Here is a 22,747-nt window from a genome sequence, read left to right as displayed (position 1 = left end):
TATCCCCTCTCTGGCTGATGATGATGATGTCATCATTCAGCTGCCGGAAGCCGACCAATCATAATGCAGATTTTATTTATTTTTTTATTATAATTTTTTAAAAATGTATTTTAATTCCCTGGTGGTCCAGCGGGAGTGCGGGTGGCCTGCCATGGCTGGGACCAGTTGGCGGTCTCCAGCGCGGGTGTCCCCGGCGTCCGGCTGGGGTCCTGTGTTGCTGACACAGCGACCGGCGTGGCGGGCGGCCTGCTGTGGCAGAGACCCACCGGCGGGTATCCCCACCGTCCGACTGGGGTTCTCTGTACACAGCCGGCCGGCGCTGGGGGTGGTGAGCAGCAGCGCTGAGCATCCTATAGGACGCTCTGCGCTGCCAACTCAAAGCAGCAGCGCTGAGCGTCCTATAGTATGCTCTGCGCTGTCAGCTCAAAGCAGCAGCGTTGAGCGTCTTATAGGACGCTCTGCTCTGTCAACTCCATGTAAAAGCTGCTTGGTGCTGCCCGGGAGTAGTAAATTCCCGGGTAGCATCATTCAGACAGAAGCGGGGTAATTTCCCGGGACTTAAGTCCCGGGAAAAATCCTGGTCGACTGTAGGGGCGGCTACCCGGGAACGTGTTCCCGGGTATGTACCTTTCAGACAGACACGGCTACCCGGGAATTTGGCTGAGGCAGGCCAAATTCCCGGGAATCTCGAGATGCTTGAAAGAGGTATTATACCATCATATACCCTCCACTAACTTCAGCGGCACCTAGCAGGTGGGTATTATGATTGCTACTGCAGCAATGTCTATTAGCCCATGTCCTGCAATGTTCTGTACTGTATGTTACTTTGTTTTTGCTTTATTCATATTGTTTCTGTCTATGTGTAAGGCGCTGCTGACCCCTTGTAGCCCCATATAAATAAAAGATAATAATGAATGCACCTAGCCCATACTCCATATGGAAACCCAGTATCTGCCATGCACTTACTATAAGATCATGCTAAATGCTGTTCCCTTGCTGCATAAGCTGCTATATTACCCTGACATTATATTGTGTGCCCTTCACCATAAAAATTATGTATTTATGCAAAAATATAAAGATGAGAAATTACAAAACACAAATGATGCTGCAGGCCCGCAGTTTTGCAGTTTGCATACAATTAATGTCCTAGAACTTAGGATCTGATACTGAACAACACTAGACATCTCAATGTGAATGAAGTCTGCAACTTGTATAGAGTACAACTTTTACCTTGGAAAATATGACATAAGCTCTGGCTTTCTACTGCTGCAGAGAAGACGGGTACCATGCTTTGCATTGCTGGACAGATTTAGGGAAGCATATATAAAACTTTCATTGTTTTTTTTATTTATATATTTATATTTGAGCTTAAGCGATTGTTTTTCAGAAGCCATATAGAAAGTATTAATGCTTGTGCAAACCTGAGGTTTATTGGTTTTATTTAGCATTGAAAGTTTCCTTTGCCTTCCTATGACGATAGTAATTACGTTTCTCTGTCCTCTACATCTTCTGTAGTGGCGGAAGGGATTGACTAAACACAATGTTAGATCTGATCCAATAACCCTTCCATTAGAACGAAGTATGATCAATGTTGTCATTTCTAGCACACTCTTGCCCACAAGAAGACAGACTAGAGTGAGAGAGGTGCAGGGTATCAAAAGATTGCCTCTCTGGCTGGACGGTTATTTTGAGCAATGATGCCTCTTGCTTTGCCACTGTTGGCAGCTTGTCAGCTTCAGGCAACTCATTTAAAAGATTCAGGATTAGAAGTCAGGATCACAGACTTTATATAACTTCAGCTACACTGCAGGCTGAAAGATCATGGCACATTAAGTAGAAATACAATTTCCCAAGAGGAAAACTAGTAAAGGGTAAAGATGATGCATTTGTTGGAGAATTGATGCTTTTGGATGCAAACTGGGTTGTAGGTCTGTTTTCTCCTCTCCCTGTACAAAGCTGTATGCCAGATTACTATGTGCTGCCTTTCTCTTCCTCCCACTGTTTTGTGAAATAACTTGTACATTACCAATGCATAAATTACAAGCATCTCTCCAATATACACAGTAATATAACTGATACCTACAGTTCCAATCTGTAAAAGAACAAATCATCAGCTGTATTGATGTTACTGTATATCATACTGCATTTTGTATTTAGACAGCATCTGCCTTTTAATATAAAAACTATATTTTTCCCCTCACTGTATAAAATATGTTTTGGGTGCAGGCCACGGAAAGTGTTACTGTGGAAACTGTTACTGTGAGGCTGGTTGGCATGGAGATAAATGTGAATTCCAGTGTGACATCGCCCCATGGGAGATTAAGAAGAGATGCACATCTCCAGATGGCAAAATCTGCAGCAACAGAGGTGTGTCATTATTAATGAACTTCACATCTGTATGTCTTTCAATTAGTCTTACACAATAATTGTGTCTGCCTTTCATTCATTTACCTACTCTATTAATAACCTGTGGAACAATCTGAATGTGCCTTCTGTTATCTTATGAACTGCTAATGTATAATCCTGTTTTTTTTGTATATTTCCTTAAAATAAATGTAAGCTTTAATTGACTCTTACGCATGTATACTACATAAGTGGTAAAAGTTGGTGCTTTGTGTGTACCAGTTCATTTTCGTGAGCATTGAGAAGGTGATTTACTAAAGTCTGTAAAGCCTATTTATGAAATAGGCCCAAAAAGACTGATTTTCTGTTGCTGAAATGAAAATACTTTTTGGGACTATTTAACAAAACAGAAAAAAATCAATCAGGCAACTTAACTATGTTCAGTGCCTTGGCAATGCTGCCCAGCATCAGTAACTAGAGACTTACCACATTGCCAGCCAGTCGTGGTCCCTTATGCGCTCGCATTATTGTACTTAGTGATAGTTGCCAGCAGTAGCTCTTGATAAATTGCAAAGAGTTAGGGTTTTGGGGGTCTAATAAATAGACCTTTTTTTTTACTGTCACCTGTCCAACCAAGTGATAAAATATCATAGTACAAATATACTAGATTCATGCCTATGTTATGCAGGCCATACAGCTAAGGGAAAATTCCCTGTGCTGCCGACGCCGATTGGATCTACCAATCGCCAATCAAAAAACGACAAACATTGATGATTAGCAATCAGTAAGTGAATCAGGGATTTTCAACATGTTAAAATCCCGACTCGCTTATCCCAACCATTTTTGGTCTTGAATCAGGGAATTGCAATTGTTGTTGGATTTCTCTGATTCCTGTGATGTATGGGTCCCATTATTTATTTATTAACTGTGATTTATATAGTGTCTACATATTACGGTACACAGTGCTTGATAGAGAATATTTAATCAGTTAGATCAGTCCCCGAACTTTTTCGTCTTACTCATGTCCCTAAATAATCTTGCCTGCGCACACAAAAGTAAATGCTTACTTTATGCTTTCAGGAGATGCCAATGCAAACTAGAGGAGTAGGCACACTGGGCAAAAGTCTAAACGTCACAAGTGATGGCTAACCTCCTACCACCTTAGAAACACTTCTTTAATTGAATTAAACTTTTCTGATTTTCTTCTAATAAACTGATAAATCTAATATTGATTAAGGCCTTAAGTAATCATGAGAGTGACAGGGCATTAGGACTATCTTCATTACTTTCAGGTGGCAGTTTTGTGTGTTTGAAGCTTTGCTTTACATTGAACACACTGCTACTAGGGTTGTGGTATGAAAAGCTGACATTCAGAATGTCGAGAGGTTCTGAATCTCAACAGTCAGAATGTTGACATGGACATTAGGCTGACAAGCAATATGTCGACATTCACAAATGTCGACAAGGCATTCTTTGCATTAACAGATCAGTATCCTAGCCTAGTCTTAATCCAGCTCTGGAGAAGATACTCGGTGGAGTTAAGCAGAGGTAAGAATTAGGGGTGAGCGGGTTCGGACTTCTGAAATCCGAACCCCCCCGAGCCCCCCCGATCCGAGGCCGATCCGAGTCAGGCTCGACTTTTCCCACCTGACTTGGATCTGAAATCGAGGCAAAACGTCATCATCCCACTTTCCGGGTCTCGCGGGTTTTGGATCCTATATAAGGTACCCGCGTTGGCGCCATTTTCTCACTCGGATGTGGACAGTGAAGAGGGAGGGTGGGAGTTAGGGCTGGCTGGGCTGTGTAGTGTAGTGTAGTGCAGTGTAGTGTTGTGCTGTGCTGTGCTGTGCTGCTGTTGTCCATAGGGGCTGTGTCCACTCCTTCAAAGTCCATAGGGGCTGGCTGGACTGTGTTGTGCAATCAGTTGTACATAGGGGCTGTGTCCACTCCAAAGTCCTGTGCAGTGTCCAAGTCCTAAAGGGGTGCTGTAGTGTTGTCCAGGGGGTGCTCTGTCCATCACGGGTGCTCCCCCCAAGTGCTAAAAAAAAATAATATTTTTTCTGTGTTTGTGAATTGTGTGGACTGTGGCTGCACGTACATCAACAAAGGAGCAGCGCCAAGCGTGCGCTTGTGTCCCATAAGTAAAGAGCCGGCTGGCTCATTTCTTAAAGGGTGGTGTAACCCACAACGTGCACTAATCTCCAGCAAAAATAAAAAAATATTTTCTGTGTTTGTGTGCGCCTTAGCCGCACGTAGATATCAGATATATAACATAAATGGAGGACCAAACTTTCTCCGATAAAAATAAAATAGGGAAAGATCAAGAACCACTTCCTCCTAGTGCTGTTGCTGCTGCTGGGGGTTGTTCATCATCCCAGAGAGGAAGTAGGAACACCACTACTTTTACTAAACAATTGACCCTCCAACAGTCCCTAGCGAGGAGGATGAAGTACGACAGCAGTCATCCTGAAGCAAAACATATAACTGAGGCCTTGACTGCTATGTTGGTGTTAGACGTGCATCCGGTATCCGCCATTAGTGCAGTGGGATTTAGACAATTGATGGAGGTAGTGTGTCCCCGGTTCCAAATCCCATCTAGATTCCACCTGCTTCCTCAAAGCAGCAGCGACAAGCGTGCGTCTGTCTGTTAAAAGGTGGTGTAACCCTCAAAGTGCGCTCCACAAACAATAAAAAAATTCTTCTTTTTTTTCTGTCTTTGTGAAATGTGTGGGCTGTAGCCGCACCTGCATCCTTAAAGCAGCAGCGACAAGCGTGCGTCTGTCTGTTAAAGGGTGGTGTAACCCTCAAAGTGCGCTCCACAAACAATAAAAAGATTCTTCTTTTTTTTTCTGTCTTTGTGAATTGTGTGGGCTGTAGCCGCACCTGCATCCTCAAAGCAGCAGCGACAAGCGTGCGTCTGTCTGTTAAAGGGTGGTGTAACCCTCAAAGTGCGCTCCACAAACAATAAAAAAATTATTATTTTTTTCTGTCTTTGTGAATTGTGTGGGCTGTAGCCGCACCTGCATCCTCAAAGCAGCAGCGACAAGCGTGCGTCTGTCTGTCAAAGGGTGGAGTAACCCACAAAGTGCGCTCCACAAAAAATAAAATAATCTTCTTTTTTTCTGTGTTTGTGTGTGAAATGTATGCGCAGTAGCCGCACCTGCATCCTCAAAGCAGCAGCGACAAGCGTGCGTCTGTCTGCTAAAGGATTACATCGGTGACAGCATCCAAGTAGGCATGTCAGACAGTCCGTACATGTACTGGCAGGAAAAAGAGGCAATTTGGAGGCCCCTGTACAAACTGGCTCTATTTTACCTGAGTTGCCTCCCCTCCAGTGTGCACTCCGAAAGAGTGTTTAGTGCAGCCGGGAACCTTGTCAGCAAAAGGCGTAGGAGGTTGCTTCCACAAAATGTGGAGAAGATAATGTTCATAAAAATGAATTATCAACTCTTCCAGGGAGACCAGCCTCCAGAACGTACAGAGGGACCTGTGGTGGGGGATTCCAGTGGGGACGAATTAATACTCTGTGAGGATGAGGATGTACACAACACTGAAGAGGGTGAGGAATCGGTGAATGAGGAGGATGAGGACGACATCTTGCCTCCGTAGAGCCAGTTTGTGCAGGGCCAGATTAATTGCCAGCTTGTCTTGTGGGGGCCCAAACGAACCAATCATTTCAGCCACAGTCGTGTGGCAGACCCTGGCGCTGAAATGATTGGTTTGTTAAAGTGTGCATGTCCTGTTTATACAACATAAGGGTGGTTGGGAGGGCCCAAGGACAACTCCATCTTGCACCTCTTTTTTTTCTTTGCATTATGTACTGTTCGGGGCCTAGTTTTTCAAACTGCCATCCTGTCTGCCACTGCAGTGTCACTCCTAGATGGGCCACGTGTTTGTGCCGCCCACTCGTGTCGCTTAGCATAGTCATCCATCTACCTCGGTGCAACCTTTTGGACATAAAAACACTATTGTGAGGTGTGAGGTGTTCAGAATAGACTGGAAATGATTGGAAATTAAGTTTTTTGAGGTTAATAATAGCATAGGAGCAGAAAAATCAACACATTCTGTGATTTTAGCTGTTTTTATGCTTTTTAAAAAAAAAATACAGATCCAAAACACAAAATCCAGAACCCAAAACACGGAAGGGTGGTTTTGGCAAAACCAACCCAGATCCAAAACACAAAGAAAGATCAAGATCCAAAACCAAAACACGAAAAAGTGGCCGGTGCACACCCCTAGTAAGAATGAGATCTGCACAAAATAGTACACCCCCTCCCTCCCTACCTGGTATACTCTGAGCTATCAACTTCTCCCCCTGACACCTGAAGAGGATTCCAGGGAGCACCATGCTGAATGCCGGCTTCCTTCATGCACAATCACCTTATTAGAGGCAGCAGCGTGTCCAGTCCCAGCACAAAGTCTCTTCAATATTCTAGCGCTGTCTACTCTGCAGGCTGGGCGTCATGATGTTAGAACTTTCCTGTGGCGCCCGCCTCTTTTTGGCGCTCTTCGCACATGCGTAACCAGTATATCAGTGTTGCTGGCCTTGGCTGTTATATCAATGACAGACTAGGGGACATATTTATCACAATACGCATTTTTAATGCGGATATGATAAAAAAAATTTGCCTAAATTCGCACAGTGAAAATTAATATTTTCACGTGAATTACTGTTATGCTTTTGCCACATCCCCGAATGCACCCACTTGGCCCTGGCTATTTACGTTTTGAGCAATTGATATACTGTACCTGCTTACAGCTTTTCCACATGTCTGTGCTGAACCCTTTCTAAAGTTAATCAGAGCGATCAGGGCAATCACCCCACTACTAAGAGCATTTTTGTGACCACCATATACTACTCAGATAATTTTTGTGACCACCATACGCAGCTGAGAGAATTTTTGTGACTGCCATACACTACTGAGAACTTTTTTGTGAACGCCATACACTACTGAGAGAGTTTTTGAGACCGCCATACACTACTGATAGCCTATTTGTGACCACCATACACTACGGAGATCATTTTGTGACTGCCATACACTACTAAGAGCATTTTTGTGACCGCCGTACACTACTTGAGAGCATTTTTGTGACCACCATACACTACTGAGACCATTTTAGTGACCGCCATACACTACGGAGATCATTCTTGTGACTGCCATACGCTACTGAGAGCATTTTTGTGACCACCATACACTACTGAGAGCATTTTTGGGATTGCCCCTAATACCGAGATCATTTCTGTTGCCGCAATACACTACTGAGAGCAATTTTGTGACCACTATACACTACTGAGAACATTTTTGTGACCGGTTCAGACATGCGTAAGTTACAGAGAGCATTTTTGTGATCACCGTACACTATTGAGAGCACCTGGCTGACCCACCACAGCAGCCACAACATCTCGTATTTTTAAAAAGGGATAGCGGCAGGTGGTAGGAGGGCCCCATAGGTCCTTACAGGCCAGACCCAATCTCTCCCATCTCTGAGCTGGTGCAAAATGTAATGTGTTTGCAGGTTGTGCACACCTACTCACAGCAAGGTACACTCCTTCCAGAGCATCATCTGCACTCATATACCTTGTTTCAATAATTCACAAATGGAAATCTTAATTTTTACGCTTTGTAAACCTATACACTTTGCCAGAATTCCAGGAGGAAGTTTTGCCCTTAATAAATGAGACCCAGTGACATCTATACAATTTCTATTCCCTAGATACTTTCCAATGCAGATAGCTATGCTGAGAGTCCCATCATGTTTGCCTTCTAAATTATTATAATCTTAATTATAAAATGCAAGAACATTGAAGATTTAAATACTGCATGTTGCACTTGTTTTTGTTGTCTACGTTTACATACATTATTTATTTTATTCAGCATGATTTAAAACACAAAAAATGTGGTACACAAAGAAAAAAAAACTGCAAAACAAACAGTTAAGCTGCAAATGCCTTTTATTTGGCTGCTGTCCAGACCCACATTACTGTATAGAAAAAAAAATGCTGCAAAGAACCCTCTTTTAAATACATCTTCACTGACAATGACTGCTATAGAATGGGCATCTAATTATCCGAAGAGCATTTAAAAGCTCTTTCCCATCTTAATTATGGGAAAAGCTTGGCTTGTGCTCAGACTTGGTGAAACTATATTTAATATGTGTCCTGCATAAGGAGATGTTTCTATAATACTAGAGGCTAAATATAAAATGATGATCCATTAAATAAGGTGCCAATCATTTTAATAGTTGTATTTGGCACCTCACATTTATGCTCTCTTTGCTATATGAAATGCTAATATCTCCACTAACACACAATCACATAGAAATTCGTATTCTTCACAGAATATTTCTTTTTAAATGCTCTTCAACATAATAAATATCCATTTATTAAAAAAACTAGGACTTTGCTTTAACAAACATGAAAAGTAAACATAGCTTTAGTAACCAGTATAAAACGCAGCACAACACATACAGTAGTGCATGTCACTATAACGTACTCAGAAATATTTATACATATTTATACAGTTAATTATACATTGCTTTCTTTGCAGAAAACGCTTTTGACAAAGAACCACAAGCTTTTACTTCAAACATACACAAACACACAAATGTATGTATATATGTATATGTATATATTAGGGGTGAGCGGGTTCGGATTTCTGAAATCCGAACCCCCCCGAGCCCCCCCGATCCGAGTCCGATCCGAGTCAGGTTCGACTTTTCCCGCCTGACTCGGATCTGAAATCGAGGCAAAACGTCATCATCCCGCCTTCCGAGTCTCGCGGGTTTTGGATCCTATATAAGGTACCCGCGTCGGCGCCATTTTCTCACTCGGCTGTGGACAGTGAAGAGGGAGGGTGGGAGTTAGGGCTGTGTAGTGTAGTGTAGTATAGTGCTGCTGTTGTCCACTACTTTAAAGTCCATAGGGGCTGGCTGTGTTGTGCTGTGCTGCTGTTGTTAATAGGGGCTGTGTCCACTACTTCAAAGTCCATAGGGGCTGGCTGGACTGTGTTGTGCAGTCAGTTCTCCATAGGGGCTGTTTCCACTCCAAAGTCCTGTGCAGTGTCCCAGTCCTAAAGGGGTGCTGTAGTGTTGTCCAGGGGGTGCTCTGTCCATCAGGGGTGCTCCCCCCAAGTGCTAAAAAAATAATATATTTTCTGTGTTTGTGAATTGTGTGCGCAGTAGCCGCACGTGCATCAACAAAGTAGTGCCAAGCGTGCGCCTGTGTCATAAGTAAAGGGCCGGCTGGCTTGACCGTTAAAGGGTGCTGTAACCCCCAAAGTACACTCCAGTCCAAACCAAAAAAAAAATTATTTTCTCTGTTTGTGAATTGTGTGCGCAGTAGCCGCACGTGCATCAAAAAAGTAGTGCCAAGCGTGCGCCTGTGTCATAAGTAAAGGGCCGGCTGGCTTGACCGTTAAGGGTGCTGTAACCCCCGAAAGTACACTCCAGTCCAAACCAAAAAAAAAATTATTTTCTGTGTTTGTGAATTGTGTGCGCAGTAGCCGCACGTGCATCAACAAAGTAGTGCCAAGCGTGCGCCTGTGTCATAAGTAAAGGGCCGGCTGGCTTGACCGTTAAAGGGTGCTGTAACCCCCGAAAGTACACTCCAGTCCAAACAAAAAAAAAATTATTTTCTGTGTTTGTGAATTGTGTGCGCAGTAGCCGCACGTGCATCAACAAAGTAGTGCCAAGCGTGCGCCTGTGTCATAAGTAAAGGGCCGGCTGGCTTGACCGTTAAAGGGTGCTGTAACCCCCAAAGTACACTCCAGTCCAAACCAAAAAAAAAATTATATATTTTCTGTGTTTGTGAATTGTGTGCGCAGTAGCCGCACGTGCATCAACAAAGTAGTGCCAAGCGTGCGCCTGTGTCATAAGTAAAGGGCCGGCTGGCTTGACCGTTAAGGGTGCTGTAACCCCCGAAAGTACACTCCAGTCCAAACCAAAAAAATTTTTTTTTTCTGTTTTGTGAATTGTGTGCGCAGTAGCGGCACGTGCATCAACAAAGTAGTGCCAAGCGTGCGCCTGTGTCATAAGTAAAGGGCCGGCTGGCTTGACCATTAAGGGTGCTGTAACCCCCGAAAGTACACTCCAGTCCAAACCAAAAAAAAAATTATTTTCTGTGTTTGTGAATTGTGTGCGCAGTAGCCGCACGTGCATCAACAAAGTAGTGCCAAGCGTGCGCCTGTGTCATAAGTAAAGGGCCGGCTGGCTTGACCGTTAAGGGTGCTGTAACCCCCGAAAGTACACTCCAGTCCAAACCAAAAAAAAAATTATTTTCTGTGTTTGTGAATTGTGTGCGCAGTAGCCGCACGTGCATCAACAAAGTAGTGCCAAGCGTGCGCCTGTGTCATAAGTAAAGGGCCGGCTGGCTTGACCGTTAAAGGGTGCTGTAACCCCCGAAAGTACACTCCAGTCCAAACCAAAAAAAAAATTATTTTCTGTGTTTGTGAATTGTGTGCGCAGTAGCCGCACGTGCATCAACAAAGTAGTGCCAAGCGTGCGCCTGTGTCATAAGTAAAGGGTCGGCTGGCTTGACCGTTAAAGGGTGCTGTAACCCCCAAAGTACACTCCAGTCCAAACCCAAAAAAAAAATATTTTCTGTGTTTGTGAATTGTGTGTGCAGTAGCCGCACGTGCATCAACAAAGTAGTGCCAAGCGTGCGCCTGTGTCATAAGTAAAGGGCCGGCTGGCTTGACCGTTAAAGGGTGCTGTAACCCCCGAAAGTACACTCCAGTCCAAACCAAAAAAAAAATTATTTTCTGTGTTTAGCCGCACGTATATATCAAATCGATATAACATAAATGGAGGACCAAACTTTCTCCGATAAAAATAAAATAGAGAAAGATCAAGAACCACTTCCTCCTAGTGCTGAAGCTGCTGCCACTAGTCATGACATAGACGATAACATGCCATCAACGTCGTCTGCCAAGGCCGATGCCCAATGTCATAGTAGAGGGCACATACAATCCCAAATGGCAAAGTTCAGGAAAATGACCTTGAAAAAGACATTTAAATCAGCTGAAGAGAAACGTAAACTTGCCAATATGCCACTTACGACACGGAGTGGCAAGGAACGACTAAGGTCGATCCCTAGTATGTTCATGACTAGTGGTTCAGCTTCACATGACGATGGAAGTCCTCCTCCCACTAAAAAAATCAAAAGAGTTAAGCTGGCAAAAGCACAGCGAAGAACTGTGCTTTCTAAGAAGATATCACAAATCCCCAAGGAGAGTCCAAGTGTGGTGGTGGTTGCGATGCCTGACCTTCCTAGCACTGGACGGGAAGAGGTGGCTCTTTCCACCATTTGCACGCCCCCTGCAAGTGCTGAAAGGAGCACCCACAGTCCACTTGCTGATATGCAAATTGAAGATGTCACTGTTGAAGTACAACAGGATGAGGATACTGGTGTAGCTGGCGCTGAGGAGGAAGTTGGCGAGGAGGATTCTGATGGTGATGTGGTTTGTTTAAATCAGGCTCTGGGGGAGACAGTTGTTGTCCGTGGGATGAAAAAGCCCATCACGGTCATGCCTGGGCAGAAGACCAAACATTCCACCTCTTTGGTCTGGCAATATTTCTATCCAAATCCGGACAACAACTGTCTTGCCATATGTACCATATGTAAAGGTGAAATAAGTAGGGGTAGGGACGTCAACCACCTAGGAACATCCTCCCTTATACGGCACCTGCAGCGCGTTCATAAAAAGTTACTGTCAAGTTCAGAAACTTTGGCTAAGACCGTAAGCAGTCCAGGGACACCTAAATCCCGTTGTCCTGTTGTATCCAAGCGCCTGCAAACCACACCGTCAACTCCCTCCTCGTCAATTTCCTCCTTAGTCAGGATCGGAAGTAGTCCTGCAGGCCATGTCACTGGCATGACTGACTCTCCTATCCGGGATTCCTCTGGAGGATCCTGCATTGCTACGCCTACTGCTGCCGCTGCTGCTGTTGCTGCTGCTGGGAGTCGTTCATCATCCCAGAGAGGAAGTAGGAACACCACTACTTTTTCTAAACAATTGACCCTCCAACAGTCCTTAGCGAGGAGGATGAAGTACGACAGCAGTCATCCTGAAGCTAAACGTATAACTGAGGCCTTGACTGCTATGTTGGTGTTAGACGTGCGTCCGGTATCCGCCATTAGTGCAGTGGGATTTAGACAATTGATGGAGGTAGTGTGTCCCCGGTTCCAAATCCCGTCTAGATTCCACTTCACTAGGCAGGCGATACCGAGACTGTACAGAAACGTCAGAAAAAGTGTCCTCAGTGTCCTGAAAAATGCCGTTGTACACAATGTCCACTTAACCACGGACATGTGGACAAGTGGAACAGGGCAGACTAAGGACTATATGACTGTGACAGCCCACTGGGTAGATGTATCACCTTACGCAGCAACAGCAGCAGCGTCACCAGTAGCAGCATCTCAGAAACGCCAGCTCGTTACAAGGCAGGCTATGCTGTGTATCACCGGTTTCAGTAAGAGGCACACCGCCGACAACCTCTTAGAGAAACTGAGGGAAATCATCGCCCAGTGGCTTACCCCACTTAGACTCTCCTGGGGATTTGTGATATCTGACAACGCCACCAATATTGTGCGGGCATTACATCTGGGAAAATTCCAGCACGTCCCATGTTTTGCTCACACAATAAACTTGGTGGTGCAGAATTTTCTGAAAAGCGACAGGGGCGTGCAGGAGACGCTTTGGGTGGCCCGAAAAATTTCTGGGCACTTTCGCCATTCAGCGACTGCGTGCCGAAGACTGGAGCGCCAGCAAACACTCTTGAACCTGCCCCGCCATCACCTGAAGCAAGAGGTTGTGACGCGGTGGAACTCAACCCTCTATATGCTTCAGAGGATGGAGGAGCAGCAAAAGGCCATACAAGCCTATACATCCACCTATGACATAGGCAAAGGAGGGGGTATGCACCTGACTCAAGCGCAGTGGAGAATGATTTCCGTGTTGTGCAAGGTTCTCCAGCCCTTCGAACTTGCCAAACGTGAAGTCAGTTCAGACACAGCCAGCTTGAGTCAGGTCATTCCCCTCATCAGGCTTTTGCAGAAGCAGCTGGAGAAAGTGAAGGAGGAGCTAAGACGGAGCGATTCCGCTCGGCATGTGGGACTTGTGGATGAAGCCCTTCATTCGCTTTGCCAGGATTCCAGGGTGGTCAATCTGTTGAAATCAGACCACTACATTTTAGCCACCGTGCTTGATCCTAGGTTTAAAGCCTATGTGGTGTCTCTCTTTCCGGCCGACACAAGCCTGCAGAGGTGCAAAGACCTGCTGGTGAACACACTGTCAGCTGAAGCGGAACGTGACACGTCAACGGCTCCTTCTTCATTTTCTCCCGCAACTGGGGCTGCCAGGAAAAAACTTAGGTATCCTAAGCAACCCGCTGGCGGTGATGCAGGGCAGGCAGGACCAAGTTTGGACATCTGGTCCGGACTGAAGGACCTGGCAACAATTTCTGACATGTCTACTGTCACTGCATATGATACTGTCACCATTGACAGAATGGTGGAGGATTACATCGGTGACAGCATCCAAGTAGGCATGTCAGACAGTCCATACCTGTACTGGCAGGAAAAAGAGGCAATTTGGAGGCCCCTGTACAAACTGGCTCTATTTTACCTGAGTTGCCCCCCCTCCAGTGTGTACTCCGAAAGAGTGTTTAGTGCAGCCGGGAACTTGTCAGCGAAAGGCGTAGAAGGTTGCTTCCACAGAATGTGGAGAAGATGATGTTCATCAAAATGAATTATCAGCTCTTCCAGGGAGACCAGCCTCCAGAAGGTACAGAGGGACCTGTGGTGGTGGATTCAAGTGGGGACGAGTTAATACTTTGTGATGATGAGGATGTACACACTGAAGAGGGTGAGGAATCGGTGGATGAGGAGGATGAGGATGACATCTTGCCTCCGTAGAGCCAGTTTGCGCAGGGACACATTAAATGCCAGCTTGTTTTGTGGGGGCCCAAACGAACCAATCATTTCAGCCACAGTTGTGTGGCAGACCCTGGCGCTGAAATGATTGATTTGTTAAAGTGTGCATGTCCTGTTTATACAACATAAGGGTGGGTGGGAGGGCCCAAGGACAATTCCATCTTGCACTTCTTTTTTTTCTTTGCATTATGTACAGTTTGGGGCCTAGTTTTTCTAACTGCCATCCTGTCTGCCACTGCAGTGTCACTCCTAGATGGGTCACGTGTTTGTGCCGCCCACTCGTGTCGCTTAGCATAGTCATCCAGCTACCTCGGTGCAACCTTTTGGACATAAAAACACTATTGTGAGGTGTGGGGTGTTCAGAATAGACTGGAAATGAGTGGAAATTAAGGTTATTGAGGTTAATAATAGCATAGGAGCAGAAAAACTTACAAATTCTGTGATTTTAGCTGTTTTTATGCTTTTTTTAAAAAAAATACAGATCCAAAACACAAAACCCAGAACCCAAAACACGGAAGGGTGGTTTTGGCAAAACCAATCCAGATCCAAAACACGAAGAAAGATCCAGATCCAAAACCAAAACACAAAACACGAAAAGTGGCCGGTGCACACCCCTAGTATATATAAAATACGCGTATGTGTAATATATAAAATATGAAAATGATAATAACAAATTTGGTCTAATCATTTTGACCTAGGGATCAATGGGCCTGATTCAGCAAGGATCGTAAAAGCTAATATGCAACGCAATCGCCGATTGTTGCGTTCTGCGTAGGCATCGCATTGCGCGAACAGCCACTGTGCTTGGGACTGCGATCGCAGAGACCATGCAGACCCATCGCAAAGTGATTGACAGGAAGTACCATTTGTGGGAGGTGATAGGGGGGTGGTTGGCAAAACGCAGGAATGCCAGTGCGTTTGAACCCCATTGTATGGGCATGCAACAATTATCCACTGTGATGCCCTACGCAGCTTGAGTACTCATAGCGTGCAATGAGGATAGCAATTTCTAAGTAAGGTCAGAGCTTGTGCAAGTGTGCGTGAGGCTGCGATGGTACTCGATGTTACCGATTGTTTCGCAGTCTTGCTAAGGATTATGGATGTATGTAAGGTAAAGTGGGCGTCCTTATATTGTGCTGCGACTGCATTGGATTAACCTACTGTTGCAGTGGTACTGCGTGCGTAATTGCTATTGCATTCGCAGTTGCGATCCGTAATGAATCAGGCCCAATATGTCCTATGTTATGTAAGTTAAATACTGTTTGTGTTCCATTGGAATGCTGCTAATAGAGGGAAAATACAATTCCATTAAGAAGGCCATAGAGAGCCTGGAAACCACTGTATATCAAACATAGGGCCTGATTCATTACGGATTGCAACTGCAACGGTGTACGCAGATCGGACGATGGTGCGTACTGAGCATGTCTATGCATCGCAGTTCGCGAGTTAACATTGTGATCGCTCTGCGATCACTCACACAGAAAGAAAGCCATCACAGAGTGAGTGACAGGCTGTGAGCATTTGGGGGGAGTGGTTGGAGAAATGCAGGTGTGCCTGTCCGTTTGAACGCCATTGCATGGGCATGCATAAATTAGCCACTGCGAAGGCGTACGCAGCTTGTGTACTCACTGCGTGCAATGAGGTTAGCAATTTCTGAGTGAGGTTAGACCTGCTGTAATTGTGCGTGAGGGGCAGATATTACTCGATGTTCCCGATGTATACGCAGGACTTCAAGGTATTACGGATGTGAGATAGAGGTAATGGGTGTTAGTGGGCGTCTCCATGCTGGCTGTGCGACGGCTTTGCGATTGCAGTCATTAGCATATTTTCGCAGCAGACCTCCGAGCCTAATCGCAGCTGCGATCGCAATAGCGATCCATAGTGTATCAGGCCCATAGACCTCTATTAAGTAATGGGTATAACATAGATTTTCTATCAACTTATCTTAGTGATAGGAAGGGAGGTATACAATTAGACCCGTTAAGTTATCGTGTGCTAATTGAACGCTGGACCCTACACAATTAGCTCCACTTATCAGGGATTTTTTTCAGGTCCTGAGACCAGAAAAAAAATCCCTGATTAGTGTGCTTGTTATCGGTTTTCACGGATTCTGGGTGTTAACAGCCGATAACCCATTTTAACGCTCTTCAACACACATTCAGTTGTCGGTAATTAACAAAGCTTTCGTGGGAAATTGGGAGGCTAATTGCCTCCTATTTTCACCAGTTATAACGTATCACCTGTAACTGAATTCCCCCGAAGTCTGTTATCTTCACTATTTAACAATAAAATATCACTATAGCAGCTGAGCCCAGCAATACTGTCTGGCAGTAGAAGAGTAATCTTACCGGGATGTATTCAGGAAGCCGACGGCGCCTGTAATTAGACCTACGCCGGAAGACCGACGTCCGGCATACCGAAAAAAGGTAAGCCGGACGCGGACAGCCGCGTGGGGGGAGGGTTAGGTTTTAGGGGACCCGGGGGGGATTAGGGTTAGGCACCCCCGAGGGAGGGTTAGGTTTAGGCTAGGGGAAGGGGGGGTTAGGGTTAGGCACCCCCGGGGGGAGGTTAGGGTTAGACAACCCCCGGGAGACTGAGGTTTAGGCTGCGGGGAAGGGGGGGTTAGGTTTAGGCACTTAGAGGGGGTTTGGGTTAGGCACTTGGGGGGGAGGTTAGGGTTAGGCACCCCTAAGGCAGGGTTAGGGTTAGGGTAGGAAGTAGAGTTAGCAGTACTTACCTTATTTAGCGTTCGGGATCTTCACCTCTGCTGGGCTTCCGCTGTCGGGATGCGGCCGGTGGTAATACCTACTACACCCCTCTTACCACTTCACCTGCCAGTCTTGGGTCCATCTGCACATGTATGAGCCAACCTGCCAACTTACACCTGCACACTGTAACTGGAAACCCAAACTTAAAACACTTTTATTATAAAATATTCTTCATTTTAAAGCTTTTCTTTACATATGCTCCCCTGATATTGCCACTCAGAGATGGCGATAGCAATTGGATGAATGTGACGGTATGTGTATCGCCACTTTTCTTCTATAATAAATAAGCCCCTTACTTGGTCATTTGCGGTGATAAAAAAAAGCATTTCAGGTAATTAGAAATGAAATATATGTAGTACTGCTGTGCGGAGCATCTTTGCACGATACCTTAAATCACACATTGAAACTTTTAAAGTCCTACAATTGGGACACAGGGCCTGATTCAGAGCCGCTCGTAAGCAGCCGCTCGTTCGCTCTGAGCGATGTTCGCACAACTGCGCATGCATATGGGTCGTAATGCGCATGCGCAAACCAGTCATTGCGGTCGGAAATCGTGCGCTCGCAAAACAGCGAGGGGCTGCTAATTTGATTGACAGAATGTACCGTTTGTGGGTGGTAACAGGGGAAGGTGCTTGAAAACGGGGGAGTGGAGATCCGAACGCAGGCGTGCCAAACGATCAAAAGGGCGTTTAATGGGAGTGCATAATTATTAAAGGAGCATCATCGACCACATCACTTGGTTGTCTTTTAGCCTGAACTGCTCGCAGTGATAGCGGTAGAAAAAAGCTACCACAAGCACTGCGAGCAGTTCAGATGCCTTTCGATGTACCCGATTAATCTAATAAATACCAGAGATGACGTGTGATGCGAACTGCAAAGGGGCGTCTTTACAAAATAGCGAACGCATTTTTCGTTCGCTCGCTCAGACATAGAGGCGTCAACAAACCGCAAAGAGCGAGCGCTCAATTTAAATAGCCGACCCCTTTTTTGGAACGACCATCCGCAAATAGCGTCCGGCTCTGAATCAGGCCCACAGTTTGCATGTGACAGCGTGGCACGCAAAAGGAGTTGTGGCCACATCACAGTAGAGAGTGACCATGCTGTTGTGCCTAGCACTTCTGAAGTACAAGCATGTCCCTAAAATCCATTCAGAAAGAGAGAGAGAAAACAACAGAGAAAGAGAGAGATGCAGACAGAAAGAGTGAGAGAGGATATTAGGCAGAGAGAGTGTGTGAGTGTTGAGATGGGTACGGGATGCCTGCGTTCGGGATCTTGGCGTCCCCCTCTCCCTACCCTAACCCTCCCTCCCTGGTACCTAAACCTAACCTCCCGCAATCTAAAGCTAACCCTTCCCCCTTAGTGCCTAACCCTCCCCCTTGTGCCTAACCCCTAACCATCCCCCCAACTCCGCTACTTACCTTAGGGATTCCAGCGGTCGGGATGCCGGCGCCGGGATTCTGACAGGTGTCAGGATTCCGGCACCAGCATTCTGACCGCCGAAATCCCATCTGCCAGGATAATGAACGTATCCCATTGGGATAGGTGAACTAGAGCAGTAACTAATACAAGAGAGAAATTCTGAGCTCTGAGCATGGCCAATATCGGGCATAACTGCTAGTACTAAATATTTTACTTTCAGATCATACATTATAGTTGTATATATTAAGATAACCAAGAGAAAAGTTTTAATATATAGGTTTTTAAGTATGTAGGGTTTATAATGTCATCAGCTATATTATAAACAATCCACTAACAAATCAACTGTATCTAGTCAACCATAATAAAATCTAAAATAGACAGCTCAATCAATCATGGATTATGGTACAGCCTCCCTCCACAGCTGTTCTCTTCTGAAATAATTAATAATCCCGCTACCAGGGTTATCTACCTGCTATATGACATCTGAGGACTGTGAGCATATAAAACCAACGCTGTCTAGAACACTGCTACATTAGATAACAATTACTGTACAATGGTTCAGTTTATAGTAAAATACCCCAGACTAAAACTGGAATGTAATATGTGTACAAGAAGAAAATATTATTTTTATAATAATGATTACTGTTGGTAATGTCACATGTGTTACAACACGGGCAAGGGAGGGGAATGTGTTACTACAGAGGTGAGGAAGGGGAATTTATTACTCCAGAGGTAAGGGAGGGGAAATAAGTTACTACAGGTGTGAGTGAGTGTAATGTGTTACTACAAGTGTGAGCGAGGGATTGTATTTCTACATAGATGAAGGAAGGTTATGTTGAACATGTTACAACACGGACGGAGGGAAATGTGTTACTACGGAGGTGAGTGAGGATAATGTGTTACTACAGAGGTGAGGGAGTGGATTGTGTTAGTACACAGGTGAGAGAGAGTAATGTCTTACAATAACAGTGAGGGAGAGGATGCATTACTATAGAGGTGAGGAATTAATGTGTTAGTGGAGTGGTGAGACGGAAATGGAAACAGTAAATATAACCAATTCAATGTAGATTAAAATAAAATTGTAAAGTTCAGTAGTACAATGATCCTTACTTTTATGGTATTTTACTAGGAAATATTAAATAATTTCAAACACCTATGCCATGCCCTGTCAGGAACAATGTCGGACTTGTCTGTTATCTGATTTCTAGACACAAATCTTGGTATTTAACTTAAGAGCACATACACATATATTCCAGCAAATATTACCTCTCTAAAGATAATTCAGTGGCATATCTATAATGGGTGCAGTGCGGGGCTCACGGGCCCAGCACCACACACCCTGCACCCATATTAGTTTAAACCTACCTGTCCGTGGTCTCGCGTCGGGTGTCAGCACTGCCCAGAATACCGGAAAATGGCCGCCGCGGCCATTTTTCCGGCGTTCTGTACATGCGTACTAGACTCCAAGCACACTCTAGTGCCCGGAGTCTACTAATGCTCCGGTGGCCGGCCCGCCGAGTGAGTCGGCTGCTGGCCACCGGGGAGAGAGGAGGGGTCCCCGCACGGGGAGTGCACACTCGCCCCCTTCTCTCTTAAGATGCCCCTGAGATAATTACATGTCAGCTACTGGTGATCACTTCAGTTGGACTTGGTAGACATGCCCACTTATCATAATATACCTCCATGGCATTGTTCAGGAGCTTTCTAATAGTTTTAAAGCTGTTAAGACTGGTACACAATAGGCGATGTCTAGTGTATACCAACCTCATTAGCGACGGCACCCAGTGGGTGCCGGCATGGCAAATGCGATGAAGCGATGGCGGGGCCATGCTGCATTCGGCAGCATGGCCCCCACTGACAATATCATCCGTCATACCGGCATGCAGGTCCGACAAGCGATGTCGCTGACGAAGCACGGGAGTCTGCATCGTCAGTGACATTGAGGGTACACACTAGACGATGTGCCCGATATCGCATCCGATCCAGCCGGATCGGATGAGATATTGTCTAGTGTGTACTGGGCATTAGGGCAAACGTCGTGCAGTTCTTTAGATAAACACACCTGTCAGAGGCAACTCATTTTTGTTTGGCCTCTTTGCAGCGGTTGTTTGTATTTCTATGTGAAGATATCAGGATAGTGATCTAAACAGGGCTTGTGCGGCAGTTTTCAGCTTAGTAAACCACTGGCAAAACTCAGAAATCCTAGCGGCGTAAAATCGCCACATTGGGGTAATATAAATAGCAGCAATAAAATCTTTGTTTACCGTGGCTTGATTTAACGCGTTTATCATTTGATAATTTCACTTACTACGTTGACAGTATGCGCACTGACACTTAACGCATAATTCAAGTGAAATAGGCTTATCTCAGCGGTTGCGTGGTAATTCTGGCGACGTTAAGTGTGGAGAAAAATGGGGAAGCCTGTACCCCAAAAAGTGCAAATTAATATTAGATAACTGCAGAGAAGTCTATAAGTGGCCAAAAGCAAAGTATTTGGTGCTCTTAAAAGGTGTGAAATTGTTGATTTTTTTTTTTATAACAGTATAAAAATAAGTGGGTTTTTTTTGGCTAATTAGTGCTCTAGATACATTTGCTGTTTATGAAAATGCCTGTAATTGGATTTTTTGGTGTCATTTAAAAAAAAAAAAAAAAACCTGTAACTCCCACCTCGAAGATTAAAAATACATGTCCCATCAATAGAGCACCCCCATATACTTGTCCCACATCTTTTAAACCCTTATTCTGCCATTTAGTGGCCATCAATGATCACCGTTCTGTTGGCAGATCAGGGAAATTTAACATATAAAAAATCCCCAACTTCACGATTCCGACCATTTTAGGGTCGGGATCGGGGAATTGTGAATGTTCAATGTGTTTAATATCCTTAATTCCCATACCCGGCATCGGCAGAAAAGGGAATTGGGCAATCCATCTCAGATGTATGGTCCCCTTAAGTTTCAGTGTTTCTTCATTACCCACAAATAGTAAGGCAGGTTATAATATAATGAAGTATATGACATACAGTATACAGTATTGCAAGTGTTGTAGCGGGGCTCACTTAGGGCTCTATTTATTAACATTATTTTTACTAAAATAAAGTGAAAAAGGGTGTTTTCACACCCTTTTCACATTAGTTTAGTTTCACCTGTAGTTATTACAGGGCAATTGGAGTAGAATTAGTAAAATTCTACTCCAACCCCTTAGTATGACTTATTTTTAGTAAAGCAGATCGCATTTCCCATAATTGTAATGGGAAATGTGATCCGACCAGAGTTACTAAAAATAAATTGTAAAAAAATACCGGGGGAAGCCCTGTGATAATAACGCCACCTGGAGGTGGCGTTATCCAGGGTCTCCCCCGGTTACCGGGCTCCTACTCTGCTCTAACGGGGAGAGCAGAGTCGGGAGCCGGTACCAGTAATCAGCTGTGTGGTCTAAACAGACCGCAAGCTGATTGCTGTAAAAAAAAGAAGAAAAAAATTTTAGCATTTTTTTTTTACTTACCTGAATCCAGGGACCGGTGATCGGGCCTCCGGTGATGGCTCCTCTCCGGTCAGCTGGTCTCCCACAGTGCACTGGGGCCCGGTCATCAGGTGATCGGGTCCCAATGCAGTATGGGAGATCACCTGATCGGGAAGCCCGGAGAAGATCACCGGAGGCCAGGAGGATGCAGGTAAGTGTAATGAAGGGAGGGGGGGGTCGCGGGGGGGGGTCGCTGGGGTCCGCGATCGCGGGGGGCGGGGCTTAGCAGCAGTGGGGGGTAGCAGCGACGGTGGGTCGGCGCATGTGCGGGCTCTTAGTCGCGGTATTTTTTCCGAAAATACCGCGACTAGAGTGCGGATGGGATCTGCAGGGCCAGAGCTTTATCACAAGCTCTGTCCCTGCAAGGGATTTATAGTAAATCCCTGTGATATTGCCTGAATTCGCAATGCGAATTCACTCGGTAATATCACACTACAATCCGCATTCAATATGCGGATTGTAGTAAATAGAGCCCTTAACGAGGTACCACACTGTGGGGCTGATTCTGAGTCGCACTCAGACATGTCCATGGCTGAGTTCTTTGCGCAGCTGCATCTGCTTCTTTATGTTAATGCTATGGTCGACTTTGTTAATACTGAGACGTCCGGCTTTGTGCATCCTTATGTCAGGTGCAGCTTCTGACCGTAGCCTCCTGTGTGAGCATCTCTGCAATTTTGGATGCAGCCGTTTACAGGAGGAACGCCCACTGAATTCCACAGACTGTATGTTTAAGCACTAACAATCGGGACGCATGTGCTATGCA

At 45.2% G+C, this 22,747-nt stretch overlaps 1 protein-coding gene across 1 annotated transcript in view; it reads left to right on the top strand.

Annotated features, from left to right (window-relative positions):
• Positions 1-22,747, top strand: part of ITGBL1 (integrin subunit beta like 1) — a 407,377-nt gene that overhangs the window by 194,147 nt on the left and 190,483 nt on the right. The window contains exon 5 of the mRNA XM_088456594.1: positions 2,227-2,367. Within this exon, the coding sequence (XP_088312720.1) occupies positions 2,227-2,367 (141 nt within the window). The remainder of the gene's footprint in view (positions 1-2,226; positions 2,368-22,747) is intronic.

This window comes from Taudactylus pleione, unplaced genomic scaffold, assembly GCF_031769625.1.
Source record: "Taudactylus pleione unplaced genomic scaffold, aTauple2 ptg000041l, whole genome shotgun sequence".
Classification (NCBI taxonomy): Eukaryota; Metazoa; Chordata; class Amphibia; order Anura; family Myobatrachidae; genus Taudactylus; species Taudactylus pleione.
This window is presented reverse-complemented; position numbering and strand designations above follow the sequence as displayed.